Raw genomic sequence first — 20022 nt, 5'->3', positions numbered from 1 at the left:
AGAGAGAGAGAGAGAGAGACTTTTTTGTTGCCATGTAAGTGGATGGGAAAGATACCCCAGAATCTTTCATAGAGCCTCGTGAGGGGGGGGGGAATGTTTTTCAAGTCTGATACTCAATGAACCACAGAAGGGAGGGGTCCATACTGTGGAAGGGATCCGGAGCTCCAAGACAGCTCAGAGATATCATGTGACCTGAGCTGCCAGGAGAGCAGAATGTCTAAGGGGTGAGAATAGCTGGCCAGTCAAGTTCCTTGGTACCTCTGTGGGAAATACAGACCACCTGAGCTTTTCCTGAACCTCTTGGAAGACCCAGAAAATGTAAAGGAGGGACAGAGCTGTGTGTGTGTGTGTGTGTGTGTGTGTGTGTGTGCGCGCGCGCGCGCGCGCGCAGAGAGGCCTTGGGGACTTGCAAGTCTCAGTCTGGACCAATAGGAGACAAGGCCCATTTCTGTGTCAGGTCCCCAGTGCTAGAAGACTTGGATGAAGCCAAATAATAACCCTTGGATTATTATTATTATAACCCACCACTTACACAAAGACAGCGGGTTTCCAGAACTTTCCTCACTGCAGTAGAGACAAGACCGAACTCATGATTTTTTGGATCAAGGAATAAAGCACCGTGATGCTGACTCACTGAACAATGGACTCCTAATTCGGTAAATTATTCTGCGTGACACTAACTGAAGAGCCACAGGAAAACCTGATTAATATTATTCTGCTACAGATAAGCAAGCAGACGCCACAAGTCGGTTGCTGTGCAAGATTAGGTCTAGAGTGATCCTACGGGGCTGTTTTCTGCACCCATTGCTTTTCTGGAGTCAGCCTGGCACTGGTCAGCCTGGCACTGGTCAGCCTGGCCACACTGGTCATCCATCACTCTGCTGTCAAACAACTCAATCTGTCGTTTTTGAAACCCAGTCTCACTCACTAGCTTAGGCTTACTTTGGCCTTTCGGGGTAGTAAAGAATGACCTTGAACTTCCGACCTTCCAGCCTCTACCTTCTGCAGGCTGTGATTGCAGACAGGTGCTGGGGGTGGAACCCAGGCTTCCTGCATGTTAGGCGAGCCCTCTGCCAGCTCCTCGACACCAGCAGCCCCCAAAGCTGCCTCTTCCTGCTGCCACTGATCACGGACTGGCTGACTTGCTGTGATTCTGAGGCCATGGGCCCACCCGGTATCGCCCACACTTGAGTACACGGCTCAACCACAAACATCCCACAGCCGAGGCAGACAGTTCCCTGGAACTTTCTACAAACCCAGTTTCTGGCTGTGTGAGACAAAAATGACTGTTTAATAGATGCAAATGTCAGGCTTAAATATTTTTAGTCTTCCTTGTCGGTACGTGAGTCATTTGACATGACAGATTGCGTTTTAAGGGGGAACAGGAGCTCCTCTGAGGATCCTAACCTCACGGTTTATTCCATGCACTGACCCTGAGGAAGCCTGTCTCAGGTTCACCAGGAAGCTGCCCTGTACCCTCACCTCCGGGTATCACATCCCAGCTTGCAGATCGGTTTAATCTCCATACTGCATGAGAGAGAGAGAGAGTCCTCGTAAGGGAGACGCACATCCCAATGGAACTCTGCTGCCCCGCTGCTCATTTCTAGGCCTGACCCCAAGTCTAGAGTGTCTCTAACCCATCTGCTCCTATGGTTTAGGGGGAGGTAGTTCTTTTTCTGAATTTTAAATATGAATTTATTATTAGGTCCCTTGAACCAGAAACCTCCCTTCTCTGTGTTACAGTTTCCTCAGGAGTAAAGCATGAAGGATCACTAATGGTCCCTCTCTATTTTAAAGCTTCTCCTAGCTGGTGGTTGCCATGCCTCCCCTGGCACGTGTCCATGTCCCTCACCACAGGCAGAATTCCAGTCCTTTTCCTGTTGGCTTATGAGACAGAGCAGCTGTCCTGGAAAAGAACCCTGGGGCCATGAAAAGAGGTTAGTTGGTGAGAGCTTATGCTGGGTGGCACATCTGGCGTGAAGAGAGAAAGTGGCATACTCTAGAACATTCTCTCAGAGTCACGGCATGGATCGGGTGAGAGGCTAGTCATAAATCTGAAGGCTTTCCCTTCCTGCCTTCCTTTGGTTTTCCTTCCTTTCTCTTTAAAGTAAGATGTAGGCAAACTGATAGAAACACGGTATCTGGGAACCTAAAGGGCTGAATTGACGTTTCCCTTCCATCCATCATTGCCCAATTCTCTCCAAACACCACAGAACACTGTATCAGTAGAGATAAAGATGAACGTTCTGTTGACTTTTATTTCCAAACCCTGCCTTTTGGAATTGACACAAGAAGAGGTCACGGTGTCGGCCAGGCCTGACCCTCAGGTCGCAGACTCCACTGCTGCCTTCCTATCTCCTCAAACAGAAGCGCTGGGACAGATATCGACAACACACATAGAGGAGCAACATGGGCTCCAAAGCCCAGGCCTAACAGGCTCATCACACGCTGGTTATAGCTCTGCTCCTACTTCTGGGGATGAGAGACAAAGCTCCTCCTACTGAGATCCACTCATAAAAGGGTCCTGTCCCCTTCTGGGTGACCTGCACCTTTAGGGTCCAGATGGTAACCGAGGAGGCAAGTCCCTGGTTTGCAGTGAGTGGGGTTCTTGCTTTGGTGGCAAGCCTAAATCTTAAGACACTGGTATCATTCGGGTTAAAAGCTACGCTCTGAACTCAGGTCCCTGTTTATCTTGTATAAACTTGGTGACTTTGGATAAGTTCTTTGGGTTGTTTGTTTTGCTTTGTTTTCCAATCCTCTCCCCCGCGGCCCCCCCCCTCCGTTCTTTGATTTTCCTGTCTGAAAACAGGAATGGCAATTGCTTACCTGGAAAGGGCTGGAAGGACAGTGACATGTTGATGCTTTAACACAATTTAAAAGAATGTCTGTCCCATAGGATGAGCCAAGTACATCAGTGTTTCTCCCTCTTGGGCATGGTAAAAATATCTTGGGGACTCTAGTTACCTACAGCTCACATGTTTCCTTTCCTGGGAGGCCTTGGGCTGGGCACTAGTGCTGTGTCTCTGACAGGAGTGACCACTGCCATGCCTGGTCTCCCCTCAGGACAGGCAGCAGCTGTCCCTTGGGCTACTCACATTCTTTCAGACTTGGGCCCCGTGGGAGCTAGCGCAGAAACCTGGCGAATTCTGTTTCTTGCCCGGCAGCTGTTTCAGGCTTCAGTTCAAACATGCCTCCTCTTAGAGGCCACTGCCTTGCCTGGCCCTCTGTACGGGGTTGGGGGGCTAAGCCCTTCTCCGCAATGCCAAAATCCATGCTCTGTATATGTGAAGCACTCTGACACTGGACCAGAGCCTCAGCTGATGGCAGAAAGCTGACTGTCCTCTCCCGCATCCCTCTTTACCCTTTGCTGATTCCTTAGCATGATAGTCATGTGTTGGCTGTAGAAACAGGAGTGGGTCGGCCAACAGGGTGCTGCCCCAGACCAATATGGGTGCTACAGAACATGTGTCATATGCAACATACTAACTCCCATAAATGTAAAAACAAAAAACTTCTGCATTCCATCCCACACCTGGATTCGAGAATTTTGGCTGCTTCTCTGCGGCACGTTTCCCTGCTTAGTGGCTCTCCATTCTGCCTTGCCGCTAAACAAAAACACTAGGAATCAAGGCTGTGGATGCTGCATAGGGCTTGGGCTGAATAATCAGTTCTGAGGTCTGGAAGGAATGACCAGTCTTTTCCAGTCCGACTTTGCCTCCATCACTCCCCATCCCTTCGGGATCCTTGCAGTGGGATTAGTAACATTAATTTCACACAGATCTTTAGTTCCTCTTTGGAGCCAGGCCTGCTGTGTGGATAGAATGTCCCCAAACTGGAGTAGGATCTGAGAAGATGATGTTTCTACTAGCTGGACTGCCTCACAGGACATTTAAGCAGGATTTTTTTTTCTTTTTTGGCCAAAAAGGAAGCGTTTGTGCATGTGTGTGTGTGTGTGTGTGTGTGTGTGTGTGTGTGCCTGTGCATGCGTGTGTGTCTAAGATGTCTTTAGTTAAGGACTGTGCATGGAGACATTGAAGACTCACATATGAGATTCTCATAGGTCCTCCTTCCTCGAGGAAAAGCTCTATTAGTGCAATAACAAAAAGGGGAGCTGTGGAGGGGATCTCAGTATCTCCTAACCGAGCTGAGCAATTGGAAAGGGGTATGGAGACCTGGAGACGGTTCTAAGACATTGAGTCTCCCTCTACGTGAGCCACGAGGTCCCAGACCTTGAGCTTATGTTATGACAAGATAGAACAGTTCCATCCTAAGTAAAGAGAAACAGGACAGTCAGATAAGTTAGGTTCAAACTTCAGCTTGGTCCACATTGCCAACATCCAGGTGCAGAGGTTGCGAATGTCAGTGCTCATACAGCCGGGCAGATGACGTATGAAATGGGCCAGTGAGGACAACCCCGGGCGAGGGGAGCGTACCAAGCTAGAAGCTTCATATCTCATTGAAAGGGGGGCAGGCATGCAGAGCCAGCGGGTTGGTGCCAAGGCTTCTAACTTTTAAAGAGAAAAGGGGAAACATGAAATTTAGATGCAAACTTCCTTATCTGAAAAGTCTGGGGAAGATCACGGGCACTGAAGCTTTGACTTCATCATCCTTTGGCAACTCTTAAGTCTGCACATAAACTGGGTGCTCTCCCTGTATGTGGCCTCTCAGAGGCCCATTGGGAATTCCTGAGATGTCCCTGCCCTTCTCAGGCATAGTTCCTCCCCATACCTCAAGTAGAGAGTAGAGCAGGCTCTGCTGCTCCAGGTCACCTCCTTTCTGTGTGCTCCAGTCCTCCTAACCAAGTTCCTAGAGGCAGTGGCTTCTAGGGAAACTGTCATTTGCAAAGACTGAAATGGTTGATGGGACCGGGGCACTGGAGAGTGGAAAGAGAGGCGGAGGCACAACAATGTCAGCTCAGTTTCTTGTCATTTTCTAGGAAACACTGGAGTATTTATTATGCCCTCAAAGGCTCAGGCAGGTGGCATGCCTACTGGTGCCCTTGGCTCAACATCCTCTTCTCTAACTCTCTGTCCAGAGACCCCAGGATGGATAGTCTGTTAGTCATCTCTGTCAGGATCATGTGGTAGATAGAGGTCTTTGGCAGCTTGGCCAGGCTTGATCGTGTATTCACGAGTGGGCCAACAGGGACAAGCAAGAGTCAGACGCGCTCCTTAAAACTGAAATCCAGACTACCCCTTTCCTTGCTGTAGCCAGGGTCTCCGCCCTACTTCCAACGCATGCGCTGAAACTGAGTTTGCCTGAGCAGCTGGGTATGGAAGCAGTGGCTGGTCCCCAGGCTTCTGACAGCGACGGGTAGGAATGAAGCAATTGGACTACTGGTGGTGGGGACAAAAGCTACCCGTTCAAAGAAGTGTGGCTCTTGAGTTAGTGGACAATCAGGAAGGACTTGGGGATGAAGTGACACTGAGATATGGAAGGGACTTGGTCTGGGTATGTGGAAGGTTCATTCCTTAGGGAGCTTGTAGAGTTAGCAAGAGCAGGAAGGAACCATGGCAAGGGCTATGCGGGGATGGTGCTGTTGGGATTCTGTAGAAGACAGAGAAGGGCTTCAGGTTTCCCTGGTGGATGCTGGCAAGCCTCTGCAGGGTCAGGTGGACAGCAGGGCCGGGCTGGGCTAGACTGGGAACGGTGTGCAAACTGGCCTGGGAGTCGGGAGAGAGGAAGTGAGACACAGTTAGTAGGTGACTGTCACACTTGGGTGAAATGTGCAGAAGCGTGTGAGCTAGAAGTGCGGTGGACACAGGAGCACGGCATGCTGGCTGTCCCTGCTTGTCACACAAGGCCCTGCTGACCCAGTGCCTTCTCCCCCTCTTGTTGAGCCTTCTTTCATCAAATGTTTACACTCAGCATCCTGTCCAAGCATTCCCGGGAAGGTCACCAGGTCACCCTGTTGCCAGTTCCTGTGGTCACCTTAGCTCTCAACTCACTGGCTGGCCAACAGAACTCAGAGTCTCCACTCTGCCAGTGATGAATGCCTCTACCCTCCTAAGCCCCCAGACCCACTAGTGTCTGGTTTCCTTGCCACCCCTCTGGCTATCCCTCTTCTCTGACTTTGTCTCCTCTTGGAGTCCTTGGGTCCCCCCTTCTCCCTTGTAGCTGTTTTAAATGCTATCTATGCAGTTGTGTGTGGTTATACTTGTCTGACATCCCAGGACTTGAAAGACGGATGCAGGAGGAAGATTGTGAATTTGAGGACAGTCCAAGCTATGTATCAAGACTCTGTCCCACAAAACATTAAAAATGAAAATTTATGAACCATAAATACCATTTATGTGTTTCTGACATGAAAATCCTGTGAGATCTGGCCTCCCCGGACTCAAACTTCTGGGTTTACTTTCTCCATGGGCTCTCAGTGGACAGCTGACACGACTCATGCTTTATCTACCTTCACTGAGGGCCCTTGCCTCGGGTGTTTCTCAACCCCCAATGCTCTTCTCCAGTGTCTCTTCTACTGCTTTGAGGACTTCATCCTGCTTTGTCATGTTATCTAAAACGAGGCCACCTTCACTACCTGTAGCCCCTCTCTGCCCTGGCTCCATTAATAACATCATGCATGTTATTTACATGCATGTTTGCCTTTGCTCTGATACAGGCTTCATGATACAATCTTGCTTTGGTTTATTGCCTGCATCCCCGGCACCCGCAATCATGGCCGGTGATAGGAACTTCCCATGGCTGTTGGGTGAATGAAGAAGGCAGGGATAAGGAACCATATCTTGTATTCTTCCTATCTGGGGAGCAAAGATACATGGAAGATCATTGATGGAGTTGCTGGTGTTCATGCCCGGAGGACACAAGGACTCCTAAGGCCAGGTCAAGGAAGAGCGGTTTGAAAGTGGTGTGAAGGACATTGTGAGTTTGAGTGACTTGGAGATGTGTCTACTCGGGTACTGGAAATGAAGGGCAGAAGAGAGGTTGCCAGAGGTAGATGTGACTGTCCCCATGGAAGTGTAAAGGAAGAGGAGGTAGGGAGAAGGAAGAGAAATGGGGAAATAGCAAGCCCACCAAGAACCACTCTTGTGTGCACACGTGCCCTTAGAGAAGAGATATTTGTAGGCACATGCTGAGAGTGAGAGATTAAACAAGAGAGACATGGAAACCACTGGACTGGCAGCATCAAGGTTCAACTAAGATGGCCCAGTTGGTGAAAGCATCTGCTGTCAAACCTGCTGGTTAGAACCCACATGGTACAAGGACAGAAACAACACCTACAATTTGTTCTCTGACCTCCACGTGTCCCATGCAGCAAGCTCCCCACCACACCTGAAAATACTAAAAAAAAAAGAAAAAGAAAAAGAAAAAGAACAGGGTGTCTGGCCTAAGGTCACAGGAATCTGGGGGTTCCTGGGCCCCCCACTCAGGTGTGACCATTGCTCTCTTCCTGTTGCCAGCAGCAGACATTTCTCAATGATGAGGCTCTCCACCTCCAAAGCTAATATTTGTCTCCTCTTGATCCAGCATCTAGTGTGTTACTTTTTAACTGGAGCCCAGGGTTCAAAGGCCTGGCTGTTGTTTAAACACTCTACAGTCTGCAAGGATGACATGTCCTCCCTCCTTTCCCAACCTCACTGACGAACCAGCAAGGAATGTCCAAGCAAAGAGAATATGCAGAAAAGGGCAAAGGGCCATGGAGTGACTACAGCCCCGCAGGGGGGTCTGGAGAAGGAAGACCCCACAGCAGGGGCATTTAGAGAGCTAAATGACAGGCACAGCCCCAGCTCAGGCTTTCAGACGTACTTGATAAATCCAAGTTACTATCTAAGATTCGTTATCGACAGAAACTCTTCTACAAATACAACGTGGTGGTGCTCCACCACGCATCCCCCAGAGTGGAAATTCCACTTTCCAGTCTCTAGGCCACTTGGCTCTTTGCCCCGTTGCACAAATGGGGTGTGCTCACATGATCCGTAGGAGGGCCTGGCTTCATGCTGGAGGCAAGGGTGACAGGAGGGAGGCCTGTACTCTTGGACGAATGTCTTTTCAAGTTATGTAGACATTTCCTGTTTACAATGAATTTAGTGGCTGAAATAGACCCCCTTGCCCTCAAAACCTTCCATACTTAGTTTTCTGGTTAATTAAATGGTGTAACTTTGTTCTTTTTAATTTTTTTATCTTAAGCATCATCTTTAGTAGTTAAAAAAAAAACCCTACTCCTGTGTCCAGCTAATTGGTCACTTACATCTTCGTATAAATGAGTTTATTGGCATTTCCCATGGGATGTTTGGTGGAGGAGCCGACAGCAGGTAGTAGTGGAGTCCTAGGGCAGCGGTGGCCTCTTACCCCGACACCCTGGGTTTCCAGTTCCACTCTGCAAGTTTATTTCCTGATGTGGAAATGGGTGCCAACATGGTAATACCGTATCAGGCTGATATGGAGATCTGTGAATCCTGAGAGAGTAAACCCAAGACTCCAGAGGCTTGGTGAATGGCTCTGAGGCCACTGTTTCCAGGAGAAACTGTCTCTGCAAGGTTGTCCCCAGACTCCACTGCATCCAGCTACAGCTATGGTCTTGCTCTGGCCAGGGGACCCAGTTTTGCTTTCATCCTGCAATCTTCCCAGGCTCTGTCATCTCGCAGGCTGAAGGGTACCCTGTCTCAGAGGATTGTGGTGCTGCGGCGGGGGGAGTGCCTGAGTTCCTGAACAAGCATCTGCTTAAACATGCAAAGGATTGTGGGAAAATGGCCTTTGTCAAGCCACTTGGACTTGGGGATTGCTTGCTCCAGTGTTAATCTGTCCCAGTGAACTCGTTTCTTCTTACCCAAGGATCTTCCATGGAGGAGGAAAAGTGAACTGTGATCCAGGAACCTGGAGAACAATCCACACAACTCTAGGAGGTCTGGGAACTTTCACTAAGAGGCGAGTCGTCTAGATTTTAATTAGAAGGCAAAGATCATCGCAAGGCTTCAAAACCTACAAGGTGACTATATATTCTGAAGGTGGTGACTGCCCCATTCCATGTGAAATGGAGATACTATTTGTTTTACCCCTATTCATGATATACTATGTTGGCTTCCAATCAAAACAATTTTTTTTTCCCGAAATATCTTGCAGAGATCACACTTGTGTTGAATTTAACATGTAGTTGAGGCAACCTTGAAATTTTGGTTCTCCCTGGGATTATAGGCATGCACCATCATACGGCCCTTGTGCATACCAGGCAAGCACAGTCCCGGCTTACTAAGTTTTATTAGGTTAAGGAATCATATGTACTAACTAGAAAAAAAAATCACCAGAATAAATTATATGGTTCTACATGAAACCCTAGCTACAATATCGCTAATACGTTACAGAAATTTAAGAAAGACTTTGAGATGTAGGAGTGGAGACAGGCTTGGAGGAGGCCTGGAGTGTTCTGAAATACAGTCCAAGTCAGGGCTGGAGAAATGGCTCAGTTAATAAAGTGCAAGCAGGAGGAGATGGGTTCCATCCTTAGAAACCATGGCAACAAAGGCAGAAGCAGGCTGATCTCTGGGGATCAACGGCCATCCGCTCTAGATTACTTGGTGAGTTCTAGGTCAGTCTTAAAAAAAAAAAAAGAAAAAAGAAAGGGTAGGCAGTGCCTGAGGGATAACACCTGCCTGAGGTCACCCTCTGACCTCCACACACACCCACAATCATGGTGTGTGCATATAAACACACATAAAAGAAATGGCCCAAATTCGACTTTTATCTCGGATTTGGTTGAGGAGCCTGCTGGAGTGTTCCCAGGGGCCTGTTCTAGGCAGTCATCCAAGGTACCCCCCCCCCCATACCACACGAGTTTTTCTTACTGCATCTGAGTGCTTAGCTTGGTGCTCCCCTTACTCTAATCCCCGACACCCCTGACTTGTGAGGTGAGCCCTTTCTTCAGAGGACAAAGTTCTACCAGCATCTGAGCACAGAGCCTACCGCACTGCTGAGAACATCCCCCCAGCTCTCGTGCCGCTCTGCTTGCTCGCTCAACAACTCCTGTCTTCAAGGGCAGAGGCCAGCACCTCTGAGGTGACAAGTGAGAGGTGTTTTCGCCAGGATCTGGGCATCTTGCTGGAGTTGGAGGAGGCATTCTCCACCCACCTTCTCAGCAGAACACCCTTCCTGCTCTGAGATCTGCAGCCCGTGGGAAGGCAGCCTGAGTCAGCTTGGGCTTTGAAGGAGGAAGGGGGGAGGAGGGAGGTACATCAGCAGCACAAGGCACAGCTGAAGAAAGGGTGGCAGCTGGGTAGGCCATTGCCAATGTGCCATGACTGAAACAGTGAACCCTCTCTCCCCAGCTCTGGGCCTGAGCAGACTCCAACAGGAAATGAGCCTTCTCCATCTCCACAGGCTCCAGTGTGCTATGTGAGGAACTAGCACCAGGTCTTAACTCAGGTTTGACAGTTTCCTACCCAGGTCAATTATCAGAGCATAATCCACAGCCTCCCATCTCTGGAGGTTCTGCTGAGAAACCAAAGGAGAGAGAAGGGATGCTTGTTTGAATGTGGCTCCTCGGCCAACCCTGGGAACGCCTGTGCTCACTGCTGATGTCAGGGGCTATAAAATTCCGGAAATGCCAACATCACTTGGCTCTAACAGCGGGCTAAGGGTCTATCAGCCTAGCAACTACACAGTAGTGGCAATCTGTTCATCCCACTGTTTCTCTGTAAGAACTGACAGTGGCCCTTACGTCCTGTGCTTGTGTCCCTTCCTGAGCCTGGGTGAGGGGACAGGAGTTCTGGAAGCTGGTGAGAACGTGGCAGCAAGTTTAGGAAGCTACAGCAAGGGCTGACAACCCCAAGTCCTGCTTGGATGTCACAGGCCAGCAATCTCTGAGAGGCCGGGGTGAGGACATTGAGAAGGCAGGATGGATGGAAAAGGGTAAGGCTTCCTCCACCCCCAGGAACAGGGAGACCTGGAACGGGAAACCAATACAGGTCTGGATACCCAGGACATCTTTCTGAGACACGTCATGGCTTGGCTGCCAATGTCATTTACTCTCCCGAAGTCTAGTGCACACGGGAAAGCAGCCGTGAACTCAGTCACCTTTCCAGGTATGGAGTAATAGGATCGTGCTTTTTGTATCAATTTGGCAATTCTTAGGTTTAATAAACCTAAGACAAAGACAAAACCTAGAATATGGATGAGGGCAAATGAACTTACTATGCTTATCCCGTGTGTTCAGGGAAGACTTCATCCCTGAGGTAGGACTGCAGTCCTTCCAACCTTTGACACGATTAACATGGCAGACTCTCGAAGCAGCTTTAAATCAGACAACCCATAATACTTATGTAGGAAATGTTCCAGCTTTCATAATTCTTTATTAAATATTTGACAAGTGGCGTCACCGCTTTACAACATCTTTCTTCACTTTGTCACAGTTTTTCATTTGCTGTCAGGAAAACAAGCTACAGTATCTCTTTAGCTCTCTCGAGAAGAAAGGGAAGGACTTGACCGTGAAACTTTGCGTGTGTACCAGATTCAAGCTAGGTTAAAGTTCTTCCGGACTGGGAAGGCGAGCATCAGTCACTAGGCTGTCTTAGAAAAAAGATCAAGGTAGTTTGGGTTTGACCATTGTATCAAATAGCACTCAGCTTTGTTAGGGGGTGGGGTTAGAATAAAAAGTTAAGAAACATTGAGAATTCATTTGGAATGCTTGAAACTCTTTTCACCTTCAAAGTCACTTAAAAAAAATGTTTCATTTGGTAACAGATCCCGAATTTAGAAATGACAGCAAGCAAATACTTTCCTAGGGTTCTCTGGGACGCCGGGGGTCAGAATTCTCAGGACATGGAGAAAACTGTAGACGGGACTAAGCTCTCATTCATTCAGATTGCTCCTAAGGTGTAAAAATGCTATACAAATATATACAAATATATCTGGACAGCAAACATACACATGTAGGTATGCATGTTACATCTGGGGTAGCAGAAGGAAGAACAGAGTCGCAAGATTTGACATGAAAAAAACCGCGATAACATAGGTAAAAACCAGTCTGAGTATGAGGTGCAGACCGGCTTACACAAGAACAGACATTTGTCAGCACAGGCAATGGTCACAGGAAAGGCTTTCAATACACCGAGACACAGTGGAGGGAAGGCAGGACATGAGAGGTCACACACCAGCAGATACCCTTAGAGTCCCACCGCTGCGCCTTACAAATACGAAACCAGGAAAGAGACAGGCTGCTTCAGACACGCGCTTGGCATGTTAACCTTTCAAATGAAGGAGAGATTTTGAGAGAGAAGTTTTCTTAGAAGATTTCATACCAAACGGAAAGCTACCCCTTTCCTAGAGAACCCTAGACAGGCTCACGTCCTAATGCGACAGCTTTTTCTCTGACACACTCTGGGATGGAGTGCATACACAGGTGCATATACACTCTTCATTAAGGCTTATAGAAATTAAAAAAGTGGTTCAATGTATATCACATTTCTACCCGGTTTTTAAAATCTAAGATACAAAGTGGAGTTTATAAGTTTTTTTTTTAACATATCCTAGTCCTGAAATTGGCAGTTTTGACATGACTTAGGATATACCCCAATACATGAATGAGACAGAGGTAGCGTGTGGTCTTCTGGGAGCCAGACAGGGAAGCAGGGCAGGCAGTGACCCTGCACGGCAAGACCCCTACTGGCCAGGAAGCAAATGACAACGGTTAGCATCCCCCTTCCATTACTGAGATAGTTGAGAGCCACAGACAAGAGCTAGTTCAGCAGGGATGGGCTGGTCAGCTGTTGAGCCCAGACTTTCTTTGTAGACTTTCATATTTCAGAGGTGAGATGAGAGACTATCAGGAAAATAGAGAACACATTAGAGGCTACTGCACATGAGCCTGACTCTCAGAACAGACTGGAATCTGGCGAGACCTAGAGCCACAGGTCATGCGAGATGCAGAAGCGTTAAATTATTTTGCGGCCCACTTCCACAAGTCTGCCCCTAAGCCTTATGGGGAAAAAAGATGCGTGTCAAGTCACTTGATAACATTTTTAATCTGAACGTCAGGATTCTCTGCTGTCTCCTGCTTCAGGTCCTTGGAAACAGAGTTCTTTATCTTATCCACCCCCTTCCCGCCCCCCAGCAATGGCAATCAAATCTACAGCTAGGTACACGCTAGGCAAACACTCTGCTACTAAGCTACATCAGCCCCGGAAACAAAAACAAATACAGATCTCTGGTTCTTGTGACCCGCTAGAGGAGCGGTCACAGAAGGTAGAGATCAGTGTTTTAGAGAGACAAGAAAGAACACCGAGGACACCAAGAATAGACCAATACCTATGGCCACCGGCTCTGGAGTCAGTAGGCTAATCCAGGCTTACCTTGGACTAAAAGGGGCAGGGAGGGAAACACAAGACAGCCACAGGAAGCTCAAAGTCATTCCACAGGGAAGAGTCCAAACCCACTCTGCAGCCTCAAGATAAACGATCACAACTACTGTTTGCTGCAGCTGGCTGCAGAGGTCAGGCCCGGAGAATGAGCTGCCTCCTGGCCCTCAGGGACAGCATGCTCTCCATGGCCATTTACAACTATCGTACAAAGATGGCCCAGCACGGGCATCACCATCTGGAGACAAGACATTGGGAGCCGCAGGCAACAAGTGAAACCTCACAAACCGTATTACAGTGAATGGTAATTTTACTTTCTAACTACCCAGTAACAGCTGCTAAAACCTGAAGCCTGGACCAATGAACTGAGGCATTATTCACGATGGCCCGCCTTTCAAGTACTCTCAGGAGTGTATTTCGATAGGTCTTTCCCGCTCTTGGCTTAGTAATGACCCTCCCCCTCCCTATACTTTTAATTAAAAAAGAAATCACATATGGAATAGGTCAAAGGACAGCTTGCAGGAGTCACTTCTCTCCTCCCATCAGGTGGGGCTCAGGGACTGAACTCTGGCTGTCAGCCTTGGTGACAAACACCCTGACGCACTGAGCCATCTTGACAGCCCTTTTGGCGTTTATTTAAAATGCAGAATAACTATGTTGTATCTGGTGAATGACGTGGCTTGATCTAGAGCCTACAGAATTCTAGAACCCCAGTTCTTAGAGCAGATTTTGGTTTCTTCTTCAATCAAAATACACAGCTCAGCTCGGGCTTTGGCACTCTTTGTAACAGAGAGACAGTTCTGGACGTGGAAGGTTGTATAACAACAACAACAACAACAATAACAACAACAGACCCCGCCCCCAATATCTGGTAACTACAGGAGATATCTCACCAAAAACCAAGAATAGAGTGTTAATTGTTCTGTAATTACTCCATAGCACGTCGGAAAAAGCCGAAGCTCAGTTTGGCAGGACGCTCCGCTCCGGGGCTTCACCCACCAAGAATGTCTGTGGCTTCTTCATGGCACCCAGGGCTGTGTAAACACGAGCAGTTTCTTACACCGAAGGTTCTTCTTACATAGCAGAGACCACAGTCTTTTTGTCAACATTCACAAGTGGCAAGAGATCAAAATACCCCGTATCCCCTCGCTTCCGGGACAGGGTCTAGGACAACACAAGTTCAAGGGACAGCAGAGGTGCTCAACTCCCATGCTACCTCAGGCATCTTCTCAGAATGCAACAGAATTCTGCAACAGAGACTTACACACTGCAGACACCCACGTTTCTCCACCATTGCCAACCAGGCCGCTCGAGCTCAGTAGACCCCACTGGGTCTTGTAGCTCACGTTTAAACTAGCACACAATACACGTGACCCGGGTGGGGAGGGGGGCAGTACGCAGTATCGCAGCATGCAAAATAGGTCATTATGTCACACGACTTGGCTAAGGGTGGAGTAGGCAAAATCCTTGCTGTTGAGTAGAAAGTACAAAGCAGTTGAGATCGGTGTGGAGAGGCTCAGCACTGTATCTGGGTTCACGAGCAGTTAATTCACAATTGATAGATACTGTACCAGCCAGATGTGTGCAGGGAGGAAGAAACAATCACATGTAATGATTATGAGGAAAAAAATGAAAAAAAAAAGAGCAAACAGATATGACCCGCATAAAGTGCCTTTGGAATTGGAATTGCCGCACTTACAGCAAGAATGGGTTATTAGCTACTGTTTTAGCCAACGGAGACAGAAGACCACTGACTGGCTTCCTCAGTTTTGAATTGAGCAATGCCATTGGAAATGTCTCTCCAAACACCAAGGAGAAAATAGCGTTAAGAAGAGGCTGTTCGGCAACAGGAGAGGTTAAGGGTTTCTGATGCAAAATGACAGTCCAACCCTGTCTTGAGTGTGAGATGGCACATGTCAATACTTCTAAGGGACAATGGTGTCATTCCTTTCAAGTTAACACAAAAATATCATGCTATGTTACAGTCCTTCCAGCCTGTACCTAGTATCTAAGTTTGTACAAAAGAGAGGGTAATATCCAGTTTATTTTCATTCTAAGCATGGAAAAAAATTGTTATTCTTAATGCTCTATTTGAAATTCTTTCCACGTGTTGGTCTGTAGAATGCTTTTGGAGAAAAATTAGTCTTCCAATTCTAATAAAGTAGAGGGTGGGAAGTGTCAAAGTTCTTCAAAAATAAAAATGTCACCGACATTAAGCTTGATATGAAATTCAAATACAAAAAAATATGCTCACTTTTCCAAGTACATGAGACATCTTTAATTGTAATGAAATAAAATCTGAAAATCAGTCTAAATCATTTTTAAAAAGTAAACATGAGTTGTAATACTATACCTGTAGTGTGATTAATTCCATTCATTGTCATTAGAAAGTATGCAAAATATTTATTAAGGGCTTTGCCTGCAGAGGCACAACATAAATAGAACAAGTCCTCCTGAAATGTAATCAGAGTACACGCTAACCAGTTGAGAATTGGTGGTGAAGGGGCGGCACTCGAGCAGGGACTGGGTTCCCTGGCGGAACGTGGGCATGGCCCGGACAAGCTGGGCTCCAGAGCCAGGTCAGGCAACTGCTTCTGCCACCGGCTCTGCAAAAGTCTGCTAGGCAAATGCAAAAGTGCACGCAGAACTTGCTGGAAGGGCAGTGCCCCTGACGCAGGAGGCCTTAATCCACCCCTTCAAAGCCTTGGGCGTTCTCCACGGCCATGAGAAGTTTCTCCCGCAAATCTTCAAAGGTTTCGTATGGAGGTAAATCAAGGCGATTAAAGCTGTCAAAGGAATGGAAAATGGGAGTGAATGGCCGCCATTTTTCTTGTCATAGTAGCATGCTCTTGTTTTGGCTAATGAGTATTGGCTGTTTGAGCAAGGGAATTATTAAAAAGAAAAAAAAGTCACACTTTTATTACCCAAAGCCAAATTCTAGTTAGGACAGTGTCCATGCCAAACAGGTTATACAATCAATGGGGAAAAGAAGACAACCTTTCTACTGTGCACGATTCAGCTGCTGCCTGGAGGGAGACACAAAGCACCAACATCCACAGAGAGACTAAAAATGTGGGCTGCCGAGATGGCTCAGTAAGTACAGGGGCTTGCAGACAAGCCTGCTGACTTGAGTTCAATGTCCAGACACCACATAAAGGTAGACGGAGAGAATCAGAGTAGTCTCTGACCACACTGGTACCATATGTACCCCACCCTACACACACACACACACACACACACACACACGCACGCACGCACGCACGCACGCACGCACACTGCATGTTTTAATAATAATAAAAAAAACCCTTTTTTAAAAGAAGAGAAAACCACGGAGCATGAGGCCTGTACAATTCAGGAATGTTGGATGGACTGTTTCTTACACTATTACTGATCCATCATGCCGTAGCCAAGGGCTCTTCTGTAGGTGTGAAGCAGGTTAAGGCAGTGTGTTCTGCACATGCAGATCTCTAAACAATGAGGTCCCACTCCTAAGAACGGTCCAGACCCAAGGGCAGAGCTCAGAAAGTTTGAGTTTCAGAAAGTTGAGCCCCCCTGCTATCCAGTTGGCCACCAGTGACGTTTAGAGAGAGCCAACTCAGAAGACTTCAGCTGGGACAGCTCACCCTTCAAGACTGAAGTGTTTAGATGCAGATGGACGATCTCTGCAAGAAGTCAAGCCCACTTGTTTACGGGTCCAGCTCAAATCCGGTCCCTGCTGTCTTTGTAACTTTGGCTAAGTCATCTCACCTCTATGCACCTGTCTGCTCAGATGTAAAAAGGAGAAACTATCCTCACAGGAGTACGGGAGGTCAAATCAGAAGATACGCAGAAGGGCTGGGAGCCCAAGCTCAAAAGATGGCGGCTAGGGCAACTCATCCAGAGTTTTCTGAGTATCCATTCTGTCTTACCCAGTTCAAGAGCACTTGAAAGGGCTGTGAGGCCTGTGAAGAGGCTGTCTGAACTCTGCAGACATCCTCCCCTTGGATAAAGGCTGAGAACTGTGGATGGTGCCTGCTCTGGATGGCCAATTTCAGCCTCAAATCAGCGTGCATGTCAGTAAGGACCACACAGACAGTGACCATGCTGTTCCATGCGGTCACAAATATCCTTCCGGTGAGGGAAGGGCATCTACCCCACAACAGCCAGCTCCTCCACTGCCAGTCTTCACAAAGGCTCTTACGGGCATTGTGGGTGAGAGAGGGCGTTCACATCAGCTCAGGACAGCCAACACAGGCTTTGGACCCTCACTGTGCTGTGAAAGGCAGGACCATACTCCCCTACTTCAGCCAAAGGAGAAGCCTAGGCAGAAACCTGGGACCCCAGCTAAGTTTGGACCAAAAGGAGCTTGCTGATGTTGCTTTAAAACCCACTGGGCCATGTCTGTGTCTGTGCTGGGTGTCGTGTGACTCCTTTGAGCTGATTCCTGAGGTGTCTTCGTCCCTCTCCAGCCAGAGAACACCTTCTGGTGACGTCACAGCCCATGGGTCACTCATGGGTCACTCGTGTACAGACTGAATAGAGGCCTTTGAAATTGGGGCTGCTATGGGGGAAATCTTGTCCTTAGTTTTATTTTTTTAAAACATTTATCGTGTGCATGTGTGTATACTCTAACATGCATGTGGAGGTAGGAAGATGATCCTCTGGAGTTGATTTTTCTCCACGAGGGTCCCAGTGATCCAACCGAGGCCGTCAGGCTTAGATTCCTTTGTTTATGTGTCTGAGTGTTTTGCCTCTATGGATGTGTGCCACGTGTGTGCCTAGTTCCTATGAAAATCCAGTCTCCCGGAACTGGAGTTACAGGCGGCTGTGAGCCACCATGTCGGGACTGGGAATCAAACCCGAGTCCTCCACAAAGAGCAACAAGTGCCCTTGGCCACTGAGCTCTCCCTCCGGGCCCCAAGGAGAAGGTGTTGCTTACCATGTGTGAGCTCTGGGTAGTTTTTCAGGACTGCCCCATTGCTCTATTGTAAACAGCTGAGGACCATTGGAACCTGGGCAAAGCAAGAACAAGACACATCAACAGGGCTTGAAGTAGGAGAACCAAGTTCTGGGAGTGTGGGAGGTCCTTAGTGGAAAGGGGGGGGTGAGCATCAGGGTGGGGCCTCACTCCCCAGGTCTGTACTGCTCAGTGCTTGGCCTATCTCCTCTGCAGCACAGAACTGGACCAGGGGTGGCAGTATTGGCACAGGCGCAGGAGCTGTAGCCTCTACTTCAGTGGAAAGTAATGCACCATGAGCCTTGATGGACAGAATAGAAAGAGGCCTCCTGACTGGGGGCAGGGTCCTTCAACAGGCAAGTTTCAATCATGTGGGTGATTCTGAAAATCTGGTTTTAAAAGCTGAACAAAAAACTTGAACTATGGGAAAAAAAAGAAAAAGAGAAATGAAGAAAAGAGACAACTTCAGGCTCTCTGTACAAACACTGCCTCACCCCTTTGTCCTGCATCTCCATGGGTCTCTATGTTACTGACACAGGTATAGTGGTCTGGAAAGGGGCCAAGGTGGCAGGATGCTGCCTGTGTGCGTCCTCACAGGAAGACAGAGGAGTCTGGGACACGCCACACTCACCATAAAGTTCGGCAAATCCATTCATGGGTACTCGGGAGGTGCCTGTGACAAACTGTAGTAGCCGGATCCGCTTCTCAGCATCCATCAGGAGCACAGCCTGGCAGAGGCAGAAGGCCATGACGTCACCATGCAGCACACAGCACACACTGCCATGATGTCACTGTGCACCATGCACTGCTGTGACGCAGGCAGATGAGTAAATTCTCATTTACACTGCCGCGGAACCACCTCTACTGCTGACTCTGCAAAACGGCACTGCTGCCTCCCTTTTGATGGTTGCTACAACCCAGCCTCTCTAGTCTTAGAGCATCGCGGGGTCTCTTTTGTTCTTCTGCCAAAATAAATGGTATAAAAAGAAAACTCTTTGATGGCCTCGAGCTCAGCTGTCTCCTTGAAGCCATTTCTAACCAGGCAGTGTTCCAGAAGTGTCTAAAACAAGGGGAAGCCAGGTGATATGGCCACAGAAAGTTCCCAAATGACACCTGATAAACGGAAGGAAACCCAAGGCAAAAATGGGCCTCGGAACCAGTCTGTGTGCCTCCCAGATCCTAACTGCTGCAGAAACCAAACCAGCCTTCCTGGACATGCGATTTGATCTTCTATAATATAATCCAAAATCAAAGCCAAGTTCTAGACTTTGAAAATCCTGATGTTCTCTGTACTTTTACTGGTACTTGAAATATTAATAACAGATTCAGAAGTTAAAACTCGTTGGTTGATTTCTTCTCATTTAAAAAAAGAGTCAGCATCTGCTAGTTTTAGTGGCATACATCTTTAATTCCAGCACTTTGGAGGTAGAGGCAGGTGAATCTGTTTTGAGGCAGCCAGGACTATAGTTCAGGCTATCCCAGAACAGGCTGCACATCCCAGGCCAGCTTCATGCTTCCAATTCTCCTGTCTCAGCCTTCCCAATACTAGGTTTACCAGTGAGACCTGGAAGTGTAGATATATCCCACCATGCAGGGCTGATTCCCTTTTTTTGTTTATGAATAATCTTTTAATTTTTTTTTTTTTATGTTTAGTTTACTGTCTTTGCCAAGCCTTTCCTGAGCCCAACAGAACACAAACATTGGCCCTCAAGACAGTAAATCAGATTTAACTTGCATCTTGGGTTGTAAGATATAACAATCAAAATAGTTACTGGAATAAAAAAAAAA

The 20022-nt window shown here is 47.9% G+C and overlaps 1 protein-coding gene across 1 annotated transcript in view; it reads right to left on the bottom strand.

The window, feature by feature from the left end:
* Positions 1 to 11274: 11274 nt before the first annotated feature.
* Positions 11275 to 20022, bottom strand: part of Nedd4l (neural precursor cell expressed, developmentally down-regulated 4-like, E3 ubiquitin protein ligase) — a 322283-nt gene continuing 313535 nt past the window's right edge. Inside the window, exons 29-31 of the mRNA XM_026783372.1 lie at positions 18866 to 18962; positions 18217 to 18289; positions 11275 to 16084 (exon numbers count right to left, since the gene is read on the bottom strand). Coding sequence (XP_026639173.1) covers positions 15982 to 16084; positions 18217 to 18289; positions 18866 to 18962 — 273 coding nt within the window. The 3' untranslated portion in view covers positions 11275 to 15981. The remainder of the gene's footprint in view (positions 16085 to 18216; positions 18290 to 18865; positions 18963 to 20022) is intronic.

The sequence above is a fragment of the Microtus ochrogaster genome, chromosome 18 (assembly GCF_000317375.1).
Source record: "Microtus ochrogaster isolate Prairie Vole_2 chromosome 18, MicOch1.0, whole genome shotgun sequence".
NCBI classification, from domain to species: Eukaryota; Metazoa; Chordata; class Mammalia; order Rodentia; family Cricetidae; genus Microtus; species Microtus ochrogaster.
The sequence above is the reverse complement of the archived record's forward strand: the minus strand, read 5'-3'. Positions and strand labels throughout refer to the sequence as shown.